The 24,083-nt window shown below is 37.8% G+C and overlaps 1 protein-coding gene across 4 annotated transcripts in view; it reads left to right on the forward strand.

The window, feature by feature from the left end:
* LOC107744614 (EH domain-binding protein 1-like) overlaps nt 1-24,083 on the forward strand; it is a 152,346-nt gene that overhangs the window by 89,831 nt on the left and 38,432 nt on the right. For 3 of the 4 annotated variants that reach the window (XM_016558397.1, XM_016558407.1, XM_016558415.1), the window contains 5 exons: nt 524-1,390; nt 3,672-3,713; nt 3,805-3,945; nt 16,261-16,429; nt 20,580-20,756. In XM_016558397.1, coding sequence (XP_016413883.1) covers nt 524-1,390; nt 3,672-3,713; nt 3,805-3,945; nt 16,261-16,429; nt 20,580-20,756 — 1,396 coding nt within the window. The remainder of the gene's footprint in view (nt 1-523; nt 1,391-3,671; nt 3,714-3,804; nt 3,946-16,260; nt 16,430-20,579; nt 20,757-24,083) is intronic. The other variant, XM_016558418.1, reaches the window with a different exon arrangement.

The following is a 24,083-nucleotide window of genomic DNA, read 5'->3' on the forward strand; positions in this document are numbered from 1 at the left end:
GCCCTATAGACTAACCCGGATTTTTTATTTATTTACTTTTAATTTGATAGAATTTAATTAAATTTTAAAAATTTTATTTTGAAGATATCTATTTATCTCATCTGTTTTCTGTCTGTCAATCATTCTGTCATGTTCTATCACATATTCTATTGTTTATTCATTTATTTATCATTTATTATTTGTTTATTTATTTTGAAGAATTATTGTCTGACCCAGACTTATTTTAGTTTTGATGAATTTTGATGCATTTGGTTGACAGATTAATTCTAGTTTAGTTTAGTTTAGTTTAGTTTAGAAAAATAAAGTACATTTTGCACCCTATATTCAGCTATTTACCCTTCAGCAACCGTGTTAATGGTTCTGCGAAGGATTGACACAGCTGAAATGAAATCAGTCAATTTTTTTCCTTCAATCAATCCTTCTTTTTTGTACACCAGTTCTTGTTTTATGTACTGTTTTATTTTATACCGCCCTTTATTTTCTATGCTTGATTTTAAACATCATCTGTTTTTTGTGTATGCAGGCATATGATGGCTTCGCCAGTCTGGGAATCTCTCGGCTTCTGGAGCCGTCTGACATGGTTCTACTGGCGATCCCGGATAAGCTGACAGTGATGACGTACCTGTATCAGATCCGGGCACATTTCAGCGGAGAGGAACTCAATGTTGTGCAGATCGAAGCCAACAGCAGTCGTAGCACATACAAAGTTGGAGACTTTGAAACGGATACAAACAGTTCTATCGACCAAGACAAGTTCTACGCAGAACTTAACGACATTCACCAAGAGCCCACCAATCAGGGTGCCGCAGCAACCAATGGTGGGCATGGTGTTAAAGAAGAGCAGGAAGTGAAGTCAGTCATGACAGTTGGGGGATGTGGTTCTCTATCCACCTCCCCAAGGGAAGTTCTAAAAGATGTAGCTCCATCTTTATGGGCGACTACAGCAGACCGTGACTCTACAGTAGCTACAACGGTCACTGAACCTCACCCACGATCCGCCCAAAGCACCAGAACCAACCTGGAGACCTCCACCAGCCAACCTCCCGCTGCAGAACAGAAAAAACTCCTCAAAGCCGATACACTGGACATGGGTGATCTGTCTCACAGGCTGGAGAGAGAAAAGGAGAGAGGGCAATCAGGTGGGTTGACCGCTGCTGACACCAGAGACTCCAGGGAGCAGCACGAGACCCCACGGCCTGGTGAAAGACAAATTGAATCTGGGTCACCCACGTGGCAGACCGGGTCTTCTCTAACGAACACACACAAACTGGGCTTCACGTATAACAGAGACACTGATCTTATCAAGAAGAAGAGAGCGAGTTTGCGCCACTCTGAATCTGACAGCAGTGCCCAGACCAACCACACACACACACCTGCTAAACTCACACAGGTAAATGTCAACACACACAAATATCTATCTATCTATCTATCTATCTGTCTATCTGTCTATCTGTCTGTCTGTCTGTCTCTTGCTCTTTGTCATTCTTTTTGTCCTTCTGTCTGTCTTTCTCTTCCCAAGGTCTATAAACCTTCTGTCTGTTGTTTGTTCATTCTATCTTTTTGTATATTGTTATATCTGTCTGACTCTCATTCTATCTAATGTTCTATCTATCTATCTGTCTGTCCGTCCGTCCGTCGTACTGTTGTTTTGTTGTTCTGTCATTATATCATTGTATCTATCGTTCTGTCATTCTATCATTATATCTATTTTATCATTCTACTGTTCTATCATTCTTTCTATCAATCTACGATTCTATATATTATTCTTTCTGTCATTCTATTAAATCTTTCTTTCTCCCTAAGGTCAGTAAACCTTAAAACTTCTGAGCCTTTTTTCAACATTTTTTATTTTTATTTTTTCTGATTAAAAATCCCATTAATTTAATTTCAATTAAAATTCAAGAGTTGAGTTGGAATCATCAGTTTTTAATGTCACACACAACCCTCCTTCCCAAGATTCTGGATAACCTGGAAATATCAAGGAATTTCAAAATTTCCTAGGAAAGTCATGGAAATAACTTCTACCATATTTATACTCAGTACCAAAGTGTTTAATTGATTAAAAATGACACTTTGTGTGTGTCATGTAAAAATCTGTCTGTCTGTCTGTCTCTTGCTCTTTGTCATTCTTTTTGTCCTTCTGTCTGTCTTTCTCTTCCCAAGGTCTATAAACCTTCTGTCTGTTGTTTGTTCATTCTATCTTTTTGTATATTGTTATATCTGTCTGACTCTCATTCTATCTAATGTTCTATCTATCTATCTGTCTGTCCGTCCGTCCGTCGTACTGTTGTTTTGTTGTTCTGTCATTATATCATTGTATCTATCGTTCTGTCATTCTATCATTATATCTATTTTATCATTCTACTGTTCTATCATTCTTTCTATCAATCTACGATTCTATATATTATTCTTTCTGTCATTCTATTAAATCTTTCTTTCTCCCTAAGGTCAGTAAACCTTAAAACTTCTGAGCCTTTTTTCAACATTTTTTATTTTTATTTTTTCTGATTAAAAATCCCATTAATTTAATTTCAATTAAAATTCAAGAGTTGAGTTGGAATCATCAGTTTTTAATGTCACACACAACCCTCCTTCCCAAGATTCTGGATAACCTGGAAATATCAAGGAATTTCAAAATTTCCTAGGAAAGTCATGGAAATAACTTCTACCATATTTATACTCAGTACCAAAGTGTTTAATTGATTAAAAATGACACTTTGTGTGTGTCATGTAAAAATTATTTAAACGTCACAAACGACTGGAAAAGTCATGGAAACATTATGGAAATTCATTGGTCAAAAAGTGCGAGAATCCTGTTGAGCATTCAAAATGACCAAACCGCAGAGGACTAATGGTCCAAAACAAGCAAGCAAACATAAATACACAGAAACACAATTTGAGTTAACAAACTCAGGTAGATATACATGCATGTTAAATGAATAATCCCCTGAACACTCCCAACAGAACAGCAGTTACAACTTAAAGGGGAAAAGCTGCCATATAAAATCAAAGCACATAAAACTGTTTGAAGCTTTTTACATGTTTGATATTTTTGCCATTTTGTGAGACGCCTGATCGGCACAGACAGCAGCCGCGTGTCACTCGGAGTGGCATGTCATTATGTTCGGGCCGTCCCGCCTGCAGCTTTAATACTGACACGGGTTATAGCGTGTTCCGCATGAGAGCCTCTCCTCATCTATACAGCATACACACACACACACACACACACACATACACACACACACACTTGCAGGTATTGCAGCACAACCAACTTTTATCACACTCTCGCCATGTATCACTGTAATTTCTTCCACTGAATTACTTCCCGGCTTAGATTTGTCCTGATTTTGTTTTGACATGTCATCAAGGCCTCAGCTGTGACATGAGAGGTGCGTTACCATGGCGACAGTTACTTGGCACCACCTTAATTTTTTTTTGTTTTACACCCGTTCTCACCCGTAATGTTAACAGTGATCAGGAGCAAACGTCTCCTCAGCTGACAGAATCACCGCCATGCCAATCAGCCAATCAGCTGCCTGCTGGAGCCCGTAATGAGAGCGCAAAGCTTGATAGTGTTAGGAAGAGATGCTAATCTGACTCACACAACATATAGGGTGATAGGGCATACACAGATTTGTTCTTATGTTATGTTTTTTTCCATGTTTTTTCAGGAAGTCATACCCGCCCCAGTGTCTAACACCAGTGAAGAGAAGGTGAAACAGATCATGCTTATGCAAAGTGGTTATACAAAGTAAAACGTTGTTACACTCAAAATTGAATGAAACCTCTTTCTGTGGATTGCAGAAGGTCCTGTCTCGTCAAGAGGAGCTGAAGGAGAGGGCCAGGCTGCTATTGGAACAGGCCCGTAGAGATGCTGCCATGAAGGCTGGAAACAAAAGCACCACTAATGCACAGTCACCTACACAAACTCCACAGATTATTGATGTGAGTTCACACACACACACACACACACACACATAGACACTTTTTCTTTGTTATCAACATCGACAGCCATTACTCCAGTCAAATTATTTGGTGCTCAAAAAACATTTCTTGGCGATACTTTACAATAAGATGCCATTTGTTATCATTAATTACATTAATTAATATGAACTAACAATGACAAATACTTGTACAGCATTTATCAATCTTAGCTAGAGTTCAATTTATTAAAATCAAAAGTTGTACAGTATCTGTTAATATTATTTATTTGACCTGAGCGAACATGAATTAATGAACAGCTGCATTTTTATTAACTAATGTTATCAATGATTAATAAATACATGCATTTCTCAGTAGTTAATACATTAATGTTAACTATATTTACATTTAGTCATTTAGCAGACGCTTTTATCCAAAGCGACTTACAAATGATGACAATAGAAGCAATCAAAACCAACAAAAGAGCAATAATATGCAAGTGCTATAACAAGTCTCGGTTAGCATGCAGTACACGTACAGTAGCAAGGTTTTTTAAAAGAATGGAGAAAGCTAGTGTTAAAGGCCTTTTTTTAAAAGAAAACAAGCAGTTAGAAAACGAATAGAGAGTGCAAGTGTTAGAGGGTCAAGTCAACAAATAGATAAAATAGAATTAGAATAGAGAGTGCTAGAGTTAGAGGGTCAAATAAAGATGGAGGAGATGTGTTTTTAGCTATTTCTTGAAGATGGCTAAGGACTCCTCTGCTCGAATTGAGTTGGGTAGGTCATTCCACCAGGAATGGAAATAAATGTATAGGAATAGGAAGATAATAAAAACAGCATTTAAAGATCATTATAAAAGTCTTTACTTACACTTTTGATCAATTTAATGTGTCTCTGCTGATTAGAAGAATTAATTAAAACTTTTGAATGGTAGTGTATATACAGGTAATTATAGTTATGGCTAAAACTCAAACCTCCTGTAAACGTTAACCTTTCAGTATTTTTGTATGTTTCAATTGTGGATTTTCCCACAGTTTTTTTTATGTATAAGCTCTTCCATATACATATTTATAAGTGCGTATACACACATAAGTTCTTAACACTATTCCCAACTCCTCTCAGGATGCTCCTTTGTCCCGTCAGACAGGAAGTAATGGAGAGTAATATTATTCTGTAGCCAAGAGCCTGCAAGCTAGAGTCTCTCATTTCACACAGGACAAGTCTTTAAGGGTTACTCAAGGACTCCAGGTAGTGATGTAGGAAGTGACCAGTCAGAGAACATCAAACGCTAAATAAACATGCTCTACTGAGCTCAGTACTGCAGGATGGCTGACACTTGATGTCGAAAAGCTCAGGCCACATCCGAATAACATTTCAGTTCTCCTGACATCCTGTTTTAGAGGAAGAATAGTGTGAAATCAGTGGCATAAACATACAGAACCACGGGGGAGGGGTTTTCAGGACATGATGAAATATCTGGCGTGTGGCGGATTTATTCAGACGTTTTGCTGTATGAATTTTAAAAGGAAATGAGATGCCCTTGAATGAAATGCATAAGAAAGCAAAGAACAGGAACAAGAAGGCACCTTAGTGTGATGCTGCCATAAATTAAAGAAAAATATTTTCTTTTCTCATAGTCTCTCTCGCCTGCAAAAGTCCTCTGCGCTCTGATGAAGGGGAGATGGTCCTCGTCCCGTAAATTAACCACGAATTAGCGTCTGTGTGTGCGTTTGCAACGCCTCCATCCCAAGGACGATGTGCTAATGAGGCTTCAGTGCATTAGCGTGCCGGAATATTGAATTGTTTCACTTTTTAATAGAAAACATTGATCAAAAGGGAGCGTGGCTTGGCACGCTGGTAATTGTTAGTGATTTAGATTAGATTAGTTGATGTCTTGTTTTGATTAGTAGGCCCTGTTATCTTATCACTGGCCTCTGCATGAAGCTCCTCCACTAAGAAGAGACTTTACGCTTTAGCATGCAGAGGGAATATTTTAATTAAATTAAGACTTGCTCCATTCTTTCAAAGCAGAGATAGAGATGGAGGGGTGAAAGTGAGGATGGATAAGAAAGAGAGAGAGAGTGAAGTCATTGGGGTTTAGTGAGCTTTTCAGTTGCGCACTTTAGCATGGGCCGAAATACTGTGTGCCTTTTTTTTTACTACCAGGGGCTAAATGATTCTGTCATTTAGATGATATATAGAAAAACAGGGAAGGTTTGAATCGTCTTACAGTTAATATTCAGCTTGATATTAAGGTATTTACTGTGATTTTAATTGAATAAATGCAGCCTTGGTGCAACTAGCCCTTCAATATCCTGCCCCAACTTTCAACAGGATAAATGTTTGTCAAAAAGGGGTCTTTTAAATGAAGCACTGCTTCTCCATGTGTACAATATTGTTAGCAGTTAGCATACAGATTTGATTGTGTGTGAGAGTGTGTAGGATGGCCAGCGGGCCAGTCATTGTCCTCGGGCAGTGGTGTGTTTCAACGGGCCCATCAGTGAGCCCACCCCTCTCATCAGAACTGCTCTGTGTATGTGTGTGTGTGTGTGTGTGTGTGTGTTTCTCTTGTTCTTTTACATGCCATGTTAATTGTGCTTCATTGTGCTGCATTGGCTCTCTTGCTTTGATCTTTGCCACCACTGTCTCTCTCGCTCTCTCTTTCTCTCTGCTTCACTTTCTGTCTCCTGCTTTCCTACTCTTTGCTAACTCTGTATATGTGTGTGTTTAGGCCTTTGATAGTAGGATAAAGGTATAAATTGTTTAGTAGTGGTCATTGTACTATGGGTAGGTGGCCTTCACAATCCATTAGAACCAAACCTCTGAATCGCTCTCATGTTCTTCACCCCCTGGTGAGAGCAAATCGCTAATTAATGAACAATTAGAAAAAGCACAGCGGCACAACACCCCCTTCATGCTAGTATACACATACACTCTTAAATGAATGTTCCAGGTTTAAGTTAAGTGCTATTGACAACATTTGTGACAGTGTTGACTACAGCAAAATAATTAAATCTCATCCTCATTTTTTAACAAAGGCAAATATTAGGCTAGTAACACACTTACAGAGTGATTCCAGAAATTTTAAAAGATGCAATGTGAATCTCATTTATGTATTTTTATTATTTTTTATTTTTTAAATAAAAGCACATGCATAATTTCATTTTCAATTGTAAAGTCACAAACACCATCTTTCTTGAAGCGGACATACTTTTCTATGTGGTCGAACTTCTTGTTATTCCTGTGGGTGGATTGTTATTTTGGTAACATTTACAGCATTGTAGTTTTTTTTTTTTTTTTTTTTTAGCATTTTCACATGCTGTGTGTGCTGACTGGAGTAGACTAGAGGTCCAGATGTTGAACTTCTAAGGCATGCATCAGTTTGGCTTATATATAATTTTTTTTATTTATTTATTTATTTTTTATAATTGTGTGGTTTAATTTTTGTAAGTATTTCTATTTAGTTTTAGTAATTTTAGTACTTTAATTTAAAACTTTATCCAGCTTTTATATTTTCGTTTATTTCAGCTTTATTTCAATTAATGAAAAAGGATTTTAATAGTTTTAGTTAACAATAACAACACTGGTTTGCACCATGCGTCCTTTCTGGATTAGCGGAATTATGTCGTCATGTCAAACCGTTGAAAAATCTGGTGTAATTTTACATTTTAAAGTGTTTCTGTGTCACACCAGGCTTGTTTTGTTGCAATTTTTACTGCCTGGTCCTGTGTTACACTGTGGATTTATAAACATGCTTGAATCAAAATGCATTTTGTGGCAGTTACATTATGCCACAGTTGCTATTTATACATCTTAACTTATACTGAACCCATAACATGTCTCCCCCACTTAATTTCACTCTTTCATAGACAAGACCTTTAAAATAAAGTGAAGAGAATCTCCCCTCTGTTTCTTTTTCCTCTTTTTCAGTCCTCGATAAAGAGAAAGCGGGGGAGAGGGAGCGATAGTGAGGGGAAATAATTTTTATTTATGTAGTCCTTTAAATCATAAAAAGGGAGGGAGGGAGGCAGAAAAAGGGGACAGTGCGTTTCTTCAGATTTTCTCAAGCATTAGTTGATCAGTGCAGTAATTTCACAGCGCTTTGGCCAGGGTAATTATGGAGGGTACGGCGAGAGAGAGAGCAGGAGAGGGGGAGGGAAAAGATTCCAGGTGAGCTTCCTCGTGTTCACTGGCTCGTTATGATTAGTTTAATTGGACTGTTTGATTTTTACCGACGAGGCCCTGCTTCACCCTCCTGACTCTCTTCTTCGTCCTCTCTGTGTGACAGTGCGGTGACTTTTCAGAGCCCTCTCAGAGAGAGACGGAGCAAACCTTTGAACTCGTGGCGGCCTCCCTGTGCGCTTGTGCGTGTGTGTTTTGAGGCAAACCGCTGCCTCCATCACGCTCGTTTTTCAGCCTCGTTTAACTGCGACGTCAAACGTGTAATCAAATATGTTGCTTTTTCTATGTAAATCTGTTGTCAGTACTAACACACCACGTACTGCAGTGATCTCTCTCTCTCTTTCTCTCTGTAGTCCACAGTCTTTAAGCGTCGGCCCGCCTCTGATGCGTGAGAGTCAGTGGGAAGGCCCGGGGAAGACCAATTGTCCCAGCAAGCACCAGAGACTCTGAGTTAATTGGGCCAATTAGGCCACAGTCGTCCTCCTGTTCTCTGTTCTTTGGGTCTGACGCCCTCAAACGATTCCCTCAGACTTTCAAAGGAACCGTGGCTGCGCCTTCCATATGCATTTTAACATGCTGACGTGACTACACAGGCTCTCTTGCGCTGCATTCCGATTGTCTTTTTAGTTTGGAAACCTTTCTTTTTCCGGTGGATTCTCGTCTAATGAAACAGAATGGATAGAAGGTAGTTGAAGGGCTGTGTGTGTGGAGATCAAAGCGGTTGGTTGGAACAGAGAAACTGTTAGACGGCGAGAGAGAGAGAGAGACGCCCCTCCAATCTCTTCATGAGTTGTGACCAAGCCACTGCTCTCTCCGGCATTACTCACACACAGTCATTTCTCAGTGGGGCTGTCTCCTCTTTTTTTCCCCCCTTTTCTCTCTCTTTTTCTGTCTCTCTCTCTATCCACCACAGCAACCTCTCCTTTCTTCTCTTCCACTACCTCATTCCTTTCTCTCTCTCTTTTCTACCTCCCTTCAGTTTTTAACCTCATTCATAAGTCGGTCTCCTATTAATAAAATATGAAGGATAAAAGCATAAAGTTTAAGTTCATTTTGATATGAAATTGCAATTGTTTAATCCAGTTATTTCAGTCGGACTGAAAAGTGTTTGTTTAGAGAGAGAGAGAGAGAGTGCTAAGAGCATTTGTGTGTCTGAACACTTTAATTAAAGAAAGTAAGTATAAGCATTAATACAACGTTTTTCAATAACTTGTTGATTTTCTGTCGCATTAATACATTTTTAATGGTCATGCTCCAAGTCTTGCTAAAGACTGAAAGAGATCAAACTTTTTCAAGTTAACAATACATTTAAAAATTCTTGAATGTGCATTGCTGTCCGCAACCTATTTTACATCCGTAATCTGATATATTTCTGAGCAGAACTAGATATTCACTGATGTAGTGAAAATTGTATTCTTGATTTTTGGGCTTGATGTTTATTTGGAAACTGATTGGATGGTGAAAAGTGGGCGTTACATACCAGAATGGAGCCAGGGCGAATAAGAGTTTGCTAAAACAGTGCACAACTAGTTGGTTAACCATTTGTTTAATATTAAAGAGTGTTGAAATAAAATATTTTAATTCATGAAGGATGCATTAAATTCTTTTGCAAATAAATAATGTTCTTTTGTACTTTCTAATCATCAAAAAATGCTGATAAAAAAAAATCAGTTTCCACCAAAATATAAAACTGTTTTCAACATTAATAATAAAAATATTTCTTGTGCACTAAATCAGTATATTAGAAGTATTTCTGAAGGATCTTGTGACAATGAAGACTAGAGTAATGGCTGCTGAAAATTCAATTTTGCCATGGTATTTTAAAATATATTAAAACTGAAAATGTAAATTTGAAGTTGCAATATTTCACAATATTAATCTCTCTTACTAATTTCAAGTGATGTCAGCAGAAAAAAAATCAAAGTAATTTTAGAGGAAGAGCAAACTATTATATTCTGATAGCAGATTATAAAGACAGATGTTTTTGGAATAACAAAAAAAGAAAGTTAGTGGAGGAGCAATCTGTCGATTACTTGTTACAGTTGTTATTGTGAACAATTCATTGGTGAACATTAAAAAAGTAAGAAATTGCTCGTCCTCTTCAACAACATTTCAGTTGATGTCACCAAGCCCTGTTATTTTTCAACCCCCTCCCCTCATCTCTCAATCCAACCAATTCCTGATCAGCCTTATCTTTTTTCTCACAAATGATCTTCTTTCACTCGGAAACACGTCACATTACGGAAGCGACCTGGCTTTCATGTTGACTGAAGCAGGTGTGTGTTGTTTGTACTCGGTAAAGAACAGCTTGCAATGAATGGCTCTTTCTACCGGGTAATTATGTTGTCGTGTAAAGGACAACGTTTTCTTCCTACTCCCACACAAAGTGCCTGCTCAACCTGTTCATCTACTACTCTTTCACTCGCATCAAGGGTTTGTCTTTCCAAATGCCCACATTCATCAGTTTGTGTGTGAGTAATATTGACACACAGCTCTCCCTCCATCTCTGTAACATCTTGCCTCTGGCTCTCTGCAGTCGTGTATTGAAATAAGCATGTTTTGTTTGGTAGTAATTTTGAGCTTGACATTGTCATTTTTGTTCATGCCCACTAAGTGTAATGGGAATGTCTCAAATGCCCTCATGAGTTGTGCATATGCTTGTACGTTAAATGCCAGATGTCTTTCTGAGGACAAATCTGGCCAACAGCCTTTATCCTTCCATCCTGTGAAATGGGTTGGTAACTGTTTGACAGGGTTTTTTTTTTGTGTGTGTGAGCCGGGTGCTAAGGGCAGTCTGTGTAGCCCGCAAGACATCTATCTCTATCTCTCTATTTATCTGTTCGCCCTCGCACTGCACCAGTATCATCTACACACATGCAGAAACATAATTATGCCATGTACAGTTTTCTTCTTAATTCTTTATCAAATGCATTGATCGTGGTGTATGTGCATTGATCCAGGAACCACATCTGCAGCCCAGCGATAAGGCCACGGTGGCATCTCTCTCTCGCGCTTGCTCTCTCTCGCTCTCGTTTGGCTGGGGGCTAAAGCAGACTGCTGTAGGATTAGCTGATGCTCAACTACTTGCATTTTAAGTTGACACCTCAACACCAAGCAGAGGCCACATTACAGAGGAAAAGCTGCCCTGTCCGTCCACCCAACACTTCCCCTTCTGTACGCTGGCACTCTCTCTTTCTCCCTCTCTCTCTCGACTACATATAATTGGATTTGTGAACGGGAGCAGCCGAATGCTTCCTTTAGAATGGCCGGGGACACAAGGTGAAGTTTTCTCATTACAGACCACGAAGCCAGGGGACAGATCATAGACGATCTGTATTTTCCATTTAAAGAGGACAGAAATGGGAGAGAAGGAAGAATAAAAGAGAGGAGGGTTTGATAGACAGTGCAGAGAGAGGGAGGTGAAGAGGACAAGGAAGTCTCTTTATTTCACAGGTCACTTTATAAAGGACAGAGAGAGGGTTGATGAGCCCGAGACGTGGCAGTGTTTTCATTTTCTTGAACATGTCTCAAACATTGCGTTCATATTTGATTGCTTTTGTAAGCGCGCTGAATATTTGGGTTTGGTTATTTCATTTGTCTACCAAACACACCTATGATTTTCTATATTACAATAGAATTTATGTATATATTGTAGGGCTGCACGATTATGACAAAAATCACAATTGTCGATTATTCCTTTGAAATTGTAATTGCGATTATTAATTACGATTAAATGAATGATGTTTACACCTTTGTTTGAAGCAACTGCATGCCATATTTTTATATGAAATTAAACAAGCTGAAAACACTCTAACTGAAAAACCTTTAGTGCTTTTCTATAGTATTAAGTCTTAAATGTCAACTATACATCGGATTGGTTTCTTCTTTAAATAGAGAGGGTTGATGAGCCCGAGACGTGGCAGTGTTTTCATTTTCTTGAACATGTCTCAAACATTGCGTTCATATTTGATTGCTTTTGTAAGCGCGCTGAATATTTGGGTTTGGTTATTTCATTTGTCTACCAAACACACCTATGATTTTCTATATTACAATAGAATTTATGTATATATTGTAGGGCTGCACGATTATGACAAAAATCACAATTGTCGATTATTCCTTTGAAATTGTAATTGCGATTATTAATTACGATTAAATGAATGATGTTTACACCTTTGTTTGAAGCAACTGCATGCCATATTTTTATATGAAAATAAACAAGCTGAAAACACTAACTGAAAAACTTTTATTGCTTTTCTGTAGTATTAAGCCTCAAATGTCAAATACACATCGGGTTGGTTTCTTCTTTAAATAAAAAGGTAAAAATATGCATGGTATTATAATGTTAGACTAAAACTAAAATTAAAACAATGGAAAAACCCTTAAGATAACATGTAGAAAGAAAAAAAGCATCTTAAGCATGCAGAATAACATAAGTGGACTTTGACGATTAATTGCTGCTTTGAACGATTATGTAATTGTGGCATCCGTAATTGTAATCACGATTAGAGATTCGATTAGTTGTGCAGCCCTAATATATTGTATTATATATACTGTATTGTATTTTTTATTTAAAATTATTTATATAAAAATAAAGCAATTAAATAAATATAAAGAACATAAATAGAATAAAGAATTATACATAAATTTAAGAGAAGCTAATAATTATTTTTAATGACCGATAGATAAATGGCTGATATAAAAAATCTATACTGTATTGTCTAAATAAATTTAAAATAAAACACTTAAAATTAAAACAATTGAAAGAATTGTTTTCCGATCATATTCCATTCTTTTCCCTCAAAATGAAGAAGAATCATTTATGGAATCAGAACCAGAATTGATAAATTACTAATGATTTCCATCCGTACACACGTTTGTGTGTGTGTCTTTTGGGTGGGCTAAAGATCCAAACCCTCTCTTCTTCTGCACTGCTTGCTTGTACTGTGTGTGTGTGTGTGTGTGTGTGTGTGTGCGTGCGCGCACGTGGCCCTCCCCTTCTCTGCACATTCAGTGTGTCATGACAAATATATCTGTTTGTGCTTCACTGGCTGGCACCGTCTCTGGCTGGCTGGCACGGCTGTGTTAGCGCCAGGGCCCTGAGCCTGTGTGTGTGCCCAGCCGAGCGACTCCTTCCATGGCTCGCTGTATCCTCGCAGCCCCCACCCACCCTCCAGCCCCCTCCAAAAGAGCAGCCAGACTGGGGCAGCCACCCGGACCCCATGCCCACTGTGAGTGCTTCTGTCTGGGGCTCAGCTCTGCCGCCCACCCCCTCTCTCCCTGGATCTCCTGTCCAGAATGAGGGCGACAGCCCTCCATTATCTGCTTTTGCGCCTCTCTCCCTCCCTTTTTACTTCCCAAAAGATGGAGTGAAGTCTTCCCACACACCATGCTTTCTTCTCCACCTTTAACTATGACTTTGTCATAGTTTCTGCCACCCCTGATGTTTTTCTTTCTTTTTCTTCACTCGTTCTTGTGGATCCCCTCATTATCTTAGGAAATCTGCAGCTGGGAGGTTGGATGGGCCACTGATCTCTCTCCCCTCTCCTCCTCTTCCTTTTTCTCCCTCTTTCTCTCACTCCAAGCACAGCCCAGTTGGAGAGTCCAGACTGAACGGTCAAGCTTCAGTGTAGCTGAAGAAGAGCCACTTGAAGTCCATTTGAAGAGAGAGTCATTAAAGAAATCTCTTCATAAAAGGACAGACAGTTTCACACCTCATTGCTGCTGTGGAAATGGATCGTTCCACAGTGGTTATTCTGCACAGTGTGCAAAGCCGATTCATTTGGAGAGTCCAGTTGTATCTCTCAGTGATTGTTTTCATCCAAGCATTTTGACTTCACACTTTCATAACTGTCCCTTTCAGTGTCTCAGATTTTCAGTGCTTTATTGGCATGATTTTTTAAAAACATTAATACAAATCACAAAAAAATTATTCAACAATAGTTAATTTTGTAATGTTATATTGTAATAATCAGTTAGATTGCTTTTTACTTCTTTAACAGTAATTAAAGATTTTTCAAAAATTAATATAGTTTTTTTTTTTTTTCATTTTAGTCTAGTTTAATGTTATTTATACATTTAAATTGTAAAAAAAATATAGGAGTTCATGTATAAATTAACAATAATTTAGTTTAGTAAGTCTTAAAAGTATTGCTTATTGTTATTTTATGTTATTGTTTTAATTAATATACATCCAAAACCTTATTGTAAAGTTTTCCAAAAAAAAAAACAACAACTCTATTTTTCAGTCCAGTGCAATTGAATCACTTTTTGTTTGTGAAATATGATGAAAGTACAGGCCTGAAGTTGAATGAAAATGTAATACAATGTGAAAAGTTTATTTATTTATTTTTTGGAAAGTTAAGGAAAAACTTACAGAGCTGCATTCAAATGTCTGTCCTTTTTTCACCATCAGTGTTATCATCCATTTAGTGTGAATCAGCATTTATTCCAGGTATACCATGCATTTCCAACTTCATAAAGCGTCTTGTCTGCCCCTTTACAGATTTGCCCAATTCAAGCTTCTGTTAAATGTTCCAGCACAGTCTGTGTGGATTGACGCATCTTTCCTTTCCTCTGTCTGCTGCTGTTCTTCATCTCTTGTTAATTTTCCTCGACTACAGTATTACAGAACATTTCCAGAGTTGCCTAAAAGCAGTTTACACTGGGGGCCTGGTGCTAATCCTGCCCTTTGGGTGCACACACACAAAGAATCTCATTTTCTGTGCTAATGGCTAGCCTAGCCCTGAATTGCTGTATGTAAAACAGTGTGTCGAAGGTTGTGTGTGGTGATACCTGCAAGGTTGAGCAGATCATTTGGCGTTTTAGACTTCAGCTGCAGAAAGAATGACAATTATATTACGTTAAATTGTACAAGGAGCACAGGGCAAAAGCCTCACAGCTGAAACGAAACATGCATTATTGTACAGTAGAGGTAGATGTAGACACGCTCACAGAAACATGTGGTTCTGTTTGTTTTTGTTGATTGCTTAATTTATTCGCTTTCATATCATTGGCTATTCCAAGTCATCCTCCAATTAGAGCAGATGTATTCATTTTGCGAGAACATAGCAGACACACACTCATACTAAACGTGCCCAATTCAGCGTTGGCAGGGGAGCTCCTGTGTTTTCAGGTGTAACCTGGCCTTAGCTTTGTCTTGCATGTTCAAATTACCCTGAGACTCAAAGGCCTCCGGGCTGGACCCCTGAAAATTGCTCCTGGGATTCCCTCATCTGCATCTCTCTGCTTATTGTCCTTCTGAACAATGGCTTCAGACAAACAGTGTCCACAGAAACAGGTGAAATGGGGTTAATTAACTTAACACTTTTGTAACCAGGTGGGCTAATTCACTCTCTGCTCTTCTGCTCCAGAAACCTGTAACCACCTTGAAAATATGTGCATGGGTGTGTGTTCATGTGGCTGTCTGTGGAGCCAGGCTACCCATCATGCTAAGCAGACCCGTCTTAATTCTAATGTGTGGTAGTGGTACTACAACTTTGTGAATATTACATAAAATTGTTAGGTTATAATAACCATCCAGTATTATGCATTTTCTCAAAAGCATTGTTACCCAACTGTGGTCACTAATTCTGTCATTACCAACATAGTTCAATGAATCAGTGTTTCTCAAAATAATAGTTACTAACTACAGGTCTAATTTCAATAATGTGTTATTAATTAGCAGTATTTTTTATTAAAAATGTTTTACATGTCAGGCGCTTGGTCTAGTGATTAGATGTTGCAATTAAATGTAATTCAAGTTTGGATCAAGTGACATTTCCCAGTCACTGTTTCCTCATCTGTCTATTCATGTTTAAGTAGTTGATGCATACATTTCTGTCTCTACCTCTTGTTGATGCACACAAAACACTCTTAAACATATAGTCAGGCCAAAAAAAATGACACACCAGCAAATATCTCAGGTTTATTATGTCTGGACCTATACAGAATCAATGACAAATAAACCATGCAGTGAATCTCTCTCGCTCTCTCCCTCTGTGCCAGAGACCCTCCATCCTTACTGTTAAAAAAGCTGCTATCAGTCTGATCTGATGGGAGAGAGAAGAGTGAAAATGGCATTTCTGTCAATTACTTGAGATGGCACCCGTTCAATAACCCCCCTCTCCCTCTGCTTCTGTGTGTGTGTGTGTGTGTCAGGAGCGTGATGAAGAACGGCGCAGGCAGCTGCGAGAGAGAGCCAGGCAGCTGATAGCAGAGGCTCGATCTGGAGTAAAGATGGCTGAACTGTCTCTCTATACTAACTCCACCTCCATAGCCTGTAGTGCAGCTGGGAACAACTTAAAAGGAAGGTCAAAGACAGCTGGAGGTGAGTGCAGGGGGGCTTTTATAGGCCGAACACGCACATACACTCACAATGCATAAACGCATGCATGCACATTTTCTCATAAGCATGCGAACGCACACGCAAATCTACATGCGTTCACTTTGAAATACCACAGACATAAGCTCTGTTCCAAAACATACTGAGATGCCTATGTAGACATGCTCTCAAGGGTGCATACTTTGCTTTGGCGGAAGTCTAAAAGCAGCTTCACGTCCTTCATAAATAAGGTAATTCCATAATACATTACATCATGCTTGTTGGGAGATGGTATGAAGCAAGAGAATGTTGATTATAATTCATTCAGAGCCTAAAAGCATGGGCTGTTTCACCCAATGTGCACAATTTTCCCAATGTTTGTGTGTGCTATGTACATTTTGAGGCTTAAAAGCATAGTTCATCCAAAAATTAAAATTCATCATTTCATGTCGTTCCAAACCTGTGACACTTTCTTTCGCAAAGCACAAAAGAAGATATTTTGAAAAATGTTTCAGCTGTTGTCCATACACTGAGACTTTCTTCAAAATATCTTCCTTTGTGTTCCACAGAAAAAATAAAGTCATACAAGTTTGGAACAACATGAGGATATTATTTTAGTATTATTTACATACAGAATCAGCTACCAGCATTTTCAGTATTACATTTTCAGTTTTTTGACTTTTAGTTTGTTTTTATTAGTTGTCTTATTAGTTTACATTTGTATTATTTATATATATATATATATATATATATATATATATTAGCTTTGTTTTATTTTTGTTTTAGTAATTTTAATGCTTCAACTTAACTTATTTCACTTAAAGTTTTTAGTTTTCTTAATCCAATATTTATATCTATCTAATTGTATTTCAGCTTTATTTCAATTAAATAAAATGATTTTTAATAGTTTTAGCTTACAGTAACACTAAACATAATTTAAATTGTGTTGGTGATCTAACCCTTAAGTAGAGTATTGCATTGTTAACTTAGCATGCTAATGCCAAACACTGATTTAGATGCTGAATCTGCACATATTTTCTGTCATTGCTATTTCAGGCTCCCCAATAACATTGTGAAAATGTTCAGAACATTAAGGCCAAGTACTAGTGTTTGGCTTCTGAGATTTTTAATTTGTTCATGAGCTTCAGTGTGTGTGTGTGTGTGTGTGTGTGTGTCCATTAAGAGCAGGCTGTACGTGCGTGTGTGTGTGTGTGTGTGTCCATTAGTGGCTTTCAGCCCTTAAAAAGCGATTTTGTTGCTCACTTCATAATGGCAACCAAACACGTCTGCTTTCAAGGCCCAAAGGAGCATTACATTAAGAAACACACCAACACACCCACATACTCTGAACTCTAATTTGAGGTGTTCACAGAGGGCTTCACTTCCATTTGTTCAGGCAGTCGCTTCCCACATAATCCTTCGGAAATACATCAGGAAAACTCTTGCGACAGCCAGCGTTGCCCTATGTCCCAACACGCACACATACACACCAGTCCACACAGCCCAAATCATAATCACTGTCATTATAACACGCACCCATGCCGGGTAATCAGCGTCTCATTGTCCATGGAGGACTCCTATAGACCGCATCTCCTTCAGCTCGGCTTTCCCGCCGCGTCCCGTGTTATCATCAGCCACCATTTCTCCTTTTTATTTCACATTACAGGACAATGAGACGACACGTTACTGTAGCCCTAACCGCTGGGTGGCCCGTGCGGAAACAGTGGGGCATTAGCATAGCGGACAGCTGTGGCGTGTTATTAAAGGTGTTTACGCCAAGGGGTGTTAGCGTTGTGGCTAGCCGCTGCGTATAATTAAAAGTGCGCATGCACGCCGAGCGAGAGGGGTGTTAGCGGCGCGTCAAGGTTTTGTTTAATACGTGAGGTGTTAACATAGCGGGCTAGCCGCTGTGCCTAATTCTGTGCCGGCTCATGTCCATGTGTACCATTTCACAGCTCAAGGGGAGACCCAATATTCCTCTCCTTTTATCTCTTTCATCTCGCACTCTTTGACGCCCTCCATTTTCTCTTCATCCTCTCCCTGTCCACCAAATAGTGTTCCCTCCTCTGCAATCACGCGTTTACCGTGGCTCAGAAATGCTGCATAACACCCCTTGCGGCCCACAGAGACGGACAAACCCGTGTAGACAGAGCGACGGGAAAAACGGGTCAGAGGGAGGGAGAGAAAGACAGTGAAAAAACAGTTTATTTGGCCTTTCGGGCTGTTGAACTCTGCTAATTGTAGAACTCATTAAAAATCAGGTTGGAGGGAAATGCTATAGGCTTGATGCACAAGGCCTATCGTGCAGAACGCATAATCCCACCATCACACACACTTACACACACAAACACTCGCCTCTAATTCTGAGAGAGCTCGAGCTGAGTAGAGCAAGACATTCGCCAGCAAAACTTTTACCACGTGTTCGTTAATTAGCTTAGCGCTGCCCCGTGTATGTGTTACCGTATCAATGAAAGTAAATTTTTTAAAAAAGGGAGAAAGGGGAAAAAAAAAACATACCGTCTCTTTCTTTTGCTCTTTTTCTCTGGTTGTTGGGGTATTTCTTTAGGGACATCACGTGGCATTTTCCTATAGGGCTGCACGAGTAATCAAAATAAAACTGAAATGCAATTTTCAAATTGCAAAGGGTATGATTTTATTACATAAATACATGCAGTGTGTGTTTCAGAGTGAAGCACAGCACTGGGGTTTTATGCTTGAGCAACTGTTTTGTACATGAACAACTTGTATAACGTGCATATAGACCTTAATCAGGTTAGACGTCATATTTAATTTAAAGCGGGTCCTATTATGCTCTTTTACAAAGTCTTGATTTTGTTTTGGGGCAGATAAAAACGAGAAGGATAGACGATATGCACTGTATAAAAGTCATATATCATGCACTTTTTATTTTTTTCAACTGAAAGTTTTTGTCTGAAAATAACTTAATGGTTTATCAGTTGAAAATTAGGAAATTAAATGGTATATAAATTAATTCATGTTGTAATTTTACGGTCGTACTGTACAATAAAATAATTACATTGTTTTTCTTAAATACATTATTTTTTATTTTACAGTGAAATATTACAATAGTAATATTTCTTAGTTTAATATTATGGTAACACTTTAGATTAGGGAACACATTTTCACTATTAACTAAGAGTTTCCCTAAACAAACTCTAATTTGTTAATTTGCTAATTTGTTGCTTATTAATAGTTATTAAGGTACAGTAGTTGTAAAGTTTAGGTATAGGGTAGGTTTATAAGTACTAATAAACACCCAGTATGCTAGTAATATGCATGCTAATAAGCAACTAGATAATAGTGAGAATTGGTCCTTAAAATAAAGTGTTATGAATATTTTTAATAATAGTAATATTAATAATCATGCAATTATTATTGTTATTATTATTATTTTATAGTCATAATGATATATAAACACAAAATTTTAGACAAATTGTGCAGCTGTACAAACAAGCACAGCAAACCAGTGGCCGGCTGCGTAAACTGCTTAGACTAGTCTAGAAAGTTAGACTGGTCATAATTTTTTTAAGTCAGTTACATAAAAATGTAGATTGATCTAATTTGAATTAGTTAGACTGATAATCACTTGGTTAGCTGCTAGTTACTCAAACTAGTTCTCAAGACAGTCTTAATGTGGTGTTGTTTATGCAACCGACCCCAAGAGTTTTTTTTTTTTCTTGCATTTTAAATAGCATAATATTTTTTATATTTATCAGAAAAATTGCAATTAGACCCCCCCCCCATATCGTGCAGCCCTGTATTGTCAAGGGCTCTGTGGGATTCAGATCTGTGGATGCGGAAGAGGAACTCTGGAGGAGATTTTGCCGTCAAGGCCAAATCTGCCATGCAACACACACACATAAAGCTCAGCTCTCTGCCAGACACTCTCAGCCATCTGCCTGATTTCTCAAACACACACACCCCAACGTGACAGCAGCAAACTTTTTTGTTAAGGAAATACTGTTTGAACGTCTAAATGGGTCTAAACAAATGCTTTTCTGACTCTTTACTTACATGCAAAGTTTCCTTTCCCTCTGGAATACTGAGCTAACACTCAACGCTTCACTAACCTCCTCTGTCTCTTTCCTCTTCTCTCTTTTTTTTTGGGCGTCCCTGTTTGTTTGCTTGCTCGCAGACGTGGTGGATGGGATGAGTGTGGAGGGTGAGGATGAGGAGAGCAGGAGTGATATTGAGGCGGCGGCATCGTCTCATGCTGATGATGTCACTCATACTAACCCTGAGGAGGAACTGTCGTCTTCATGTCTAATGGAGGATGATTTTACTAACACTGCCAGTGACCTGGCCGCTCTGGGTAACCCAACACTGCATGTCCTCTGCGCGTGTGTGTGAACGTGTGTGCGTGCAACACTACATACCTGAGTTTGTGCGTTAGTGTGCAGTGGTTTATCTGTGTATAACTACTTCTGTCTGTTTTTGATTGTTTTTCTTTTGTTAACCTTTATCATGCCATTACGACCCTTAATTTAGTAGGGCTGCATGATTAATCAAAATCAAACCAAAATTGGTTTCATGTGATTATCAAATACACGCACTGTGTGTTTCATAGTGCAATGCTGCACTGTGCTCTTCTACACATGAGCTGCTCAGGATGCAGTGATGTCTGTGATTTTGAGTGGCTCAGTTCACAGTAAATGCCGCTCCATTCCAACTCATCTCTGCATTGGTTTGCTTATAACGTTTTGAGAATATATGGACCAAAAATCTTCCTAAGCTTTTAATGGGAAGTGCATATAAACCAAAGTGCTTATGAAGTGCTCAGCAATATTGGTTTTGCAATTTTACAGTTGAACTATAATTTTACAGTGAAATAATGGAATTGCAATGAAATTACAGTAGTAATATTTCTTTAGTTTGATTTTAATAAGAATTCAAATTATTATTGTTGTTGTTGTTTTCGTATTAATATATAATCACAAAAGTTTGGCCAAATTGTGCATCCCTATAAACAAGCACACCAGGCATGTTTTTTAATCTGAAAAAATCGCAATTACATTTTTTTCAACAAAATTGTGCAGCCCTATAATTTTGTATTTCTTTCTTGTCACATTAGTTCCTATTTTAAACACCTTTTAGAATTAATTTATCTTTTAATTCAATAAATCATTAAGAAAAAAAAGGAGGTTTCTTAAGTGAGGTTTGTGCCTGTTAATAACATTTCTGTCTGTGAGATTTTGATATTAATTTTATTTATGTATTTTTTGACGTTTTTAATGTGTTGTGCCTTAGTTTAAAAAGTATTTGAACATATTCTCAAGACAAACACAATTATATCTGCCAAAGAGATGTGAAGTTGTTAATAATTAGTTTTTTTGTCTTTCTAAGGAAGTCTTATGAGATATCTGGAGGAAACCTGAATTATTCTTTCTCTTTTGTTTACTTTTGTGTAGTATCTGCGTTGTTTGTTTCTTTGTTTGGTTTGTGTTTTTGTCTGTTATTGTGAAAAGAAGGTCTATGTATTACACACAGAATCCTTTTCTCCAACATAATGAAATGAGTTTTTTTTAGCACATTTCAGCTCTCAAAGAGTCATACTTTTCTCCATGGCACAGTTGGACCTTTTTTAGTGATTAACAGTTTTATTGATTCTCGGGCAAATTTCAGAATAGATGGTAACTCAGGTCACAGATTTGCTATAATTAAATACAATTAAAACATCCTTCAGTATATAATGATGAGAAAAATAAATAAATAAAATACAATGAAAAAAAATGAATAAATAAAATTCATTCTTATAGCACATCACATTTACATTGTCACAATCAGCATATTTCTCACATATTTCCAAATAGGTTAAGTACTTGGACCATTTTTTATAGTATAGGTTTAGCTTGTCCGTCTGCTTATAAGACATTTTTTCGAATGCAGCCACTCTAATTAGTTCTACTACCCATTCCTGAAAGGAAGGGACATCCTCCTGAGAATTATTTGTCTGTCAATCAGTAAACTGGTTTGGACCCAGGATTTTATGTGTACAGTTGGACTTTTTAAGTTTTGTTATTGTTTCTAACAACAAAAATGGACTGCCGGGGAAAAAACCTAACCGATCCAAACACAAAAGACCATATAGATACCCGTCACGGTGCACACTTTAATTAGTTTGAGGATGTGGTTCTTGTGTTTGGGAAAACTGTTGGTCAATGCAGACACACCTGCACCTTTATCCAGGCTGTGCTGAGGCCTGATAAATGACTCCTGTGGTGTTTTTTTAGGGAGGGAGAGGGATGCTGGGAGACGAGAACAGGACCCACATGAAAAGCTTCCTCACCTCACTTTCATCTCTAGCCCAGATGAGAGAAAGAGAGAGAGGGCAAGGCTAAACCTGCTAGTTAAAGGTTATTAGAAAAGACAGACTTGGAATATACAAAGGCTGACATAAAAAAGACACCAACACATTTGAAAGACAGTTTTGCATATAACAAGTAAATTAGAAGTCATTGTTCATTAAAAGAGAAAGAGATGTTATGACTTTCAAGGAATCACAAGCACTGTTCCCTCTAAGTATGTTTGGCTGCTCATCTGACACTGTTCCCTCACTGATGGAAAAAAGAACTGTAAGAAGTCAGACCTAGAAACAGATGGGGAAGAGCTAGAGCTTCTTGAATAAGAGCTAAATTAATGGATGGAGTTTAAAGTGGAGTCTATCCACGTGTCCATTGATTTTTTTTCCTCAGCATGCAGCTGAAGCTGTGAGAAATCTTGTATGGAAATATACAGCACTGATTAATTCCCAAGAGGATTAATTCACAAACAGTGCAGTACAAATTTCATTGTGGCACATACACAGGCTCACAAAGGCCATGCAATATTTTTTTTATTATGAATGTGTCAAATTATTCGTCATTTATTGTTATATTAATATGTATGGTTTATAAACAATACATTTAGTAATCTGAAAAATATTTACAAAAATAATGAAATATTCATAAAATAATACAAACATTTATTTTGAATAAATGTATATATGATAAACACTACCTTTCAGAAGTTTGGGGTCAGTAAGATTTTTTTTAAAGATTAGAACTTTTTCTACAGCAAGGACATTGATGAAATGTGACAGTAAAGACGTTTAAAACATAACAATCTGTAACATTTATTTTTATCAAATAAATACAGGCTTGGTTAAGGATAGCATACTTTTGAACAGTAGTGTATATTATATGTTATATACTTCTGTGGATGCAGCCTAAAGAAGTGGTATTTGCTCAGCAAACAAAAATTTAAGGGAGCATTGGGAACTACAATCTCAGTAGAGGTCTTTTAATTCACATGAGGTGTATGTGAGTGTCAAGGGAGACAATCAGGTGTGTCAAGCTCTCAGCATCTTGCTATCTCTCCTGTGTGTGTGTGTGTGTGTGTGTGTGTCCAGCCAGCTGCTTGACTTACGATGTTTCTCTTTGCACATGTACAGTATTTATGTAAAGCATTTGTATAGTTTGTATTTTTTTGTTTATGTATAGGTAACCATTTATATATATAGTATATTTATAGTCAAAATCTGTCAGTATGTTAGTTGTGTATAGGTTTATACTGTTTTACTTCATTGTTGTATGTCTGTATTTATGTAGCACCGTGGTCCTTATATAGTGTCATTTCTAATCACCCAGACACTGATGCTTTT

The sequence above is a fragment of the Sinocyclocheilus rhinocerous genome, unplaced genomic scaffold, assembly GCF_001515625.1.
Source record: "Sinocyclocheilus rhinocerous isolate Xijiao unplaced genomic scaffold, SAMN03320098_v1.1 scaffold851, whole genome shotgun sequence".
Lineage (NCBI taxonomy): Eukaryota > Metazoa > Chordata > Actinopteri > Cypriniformes > Cyprinidae > Sinocyclocheilus > Sinocyclocheilus rhinocerous.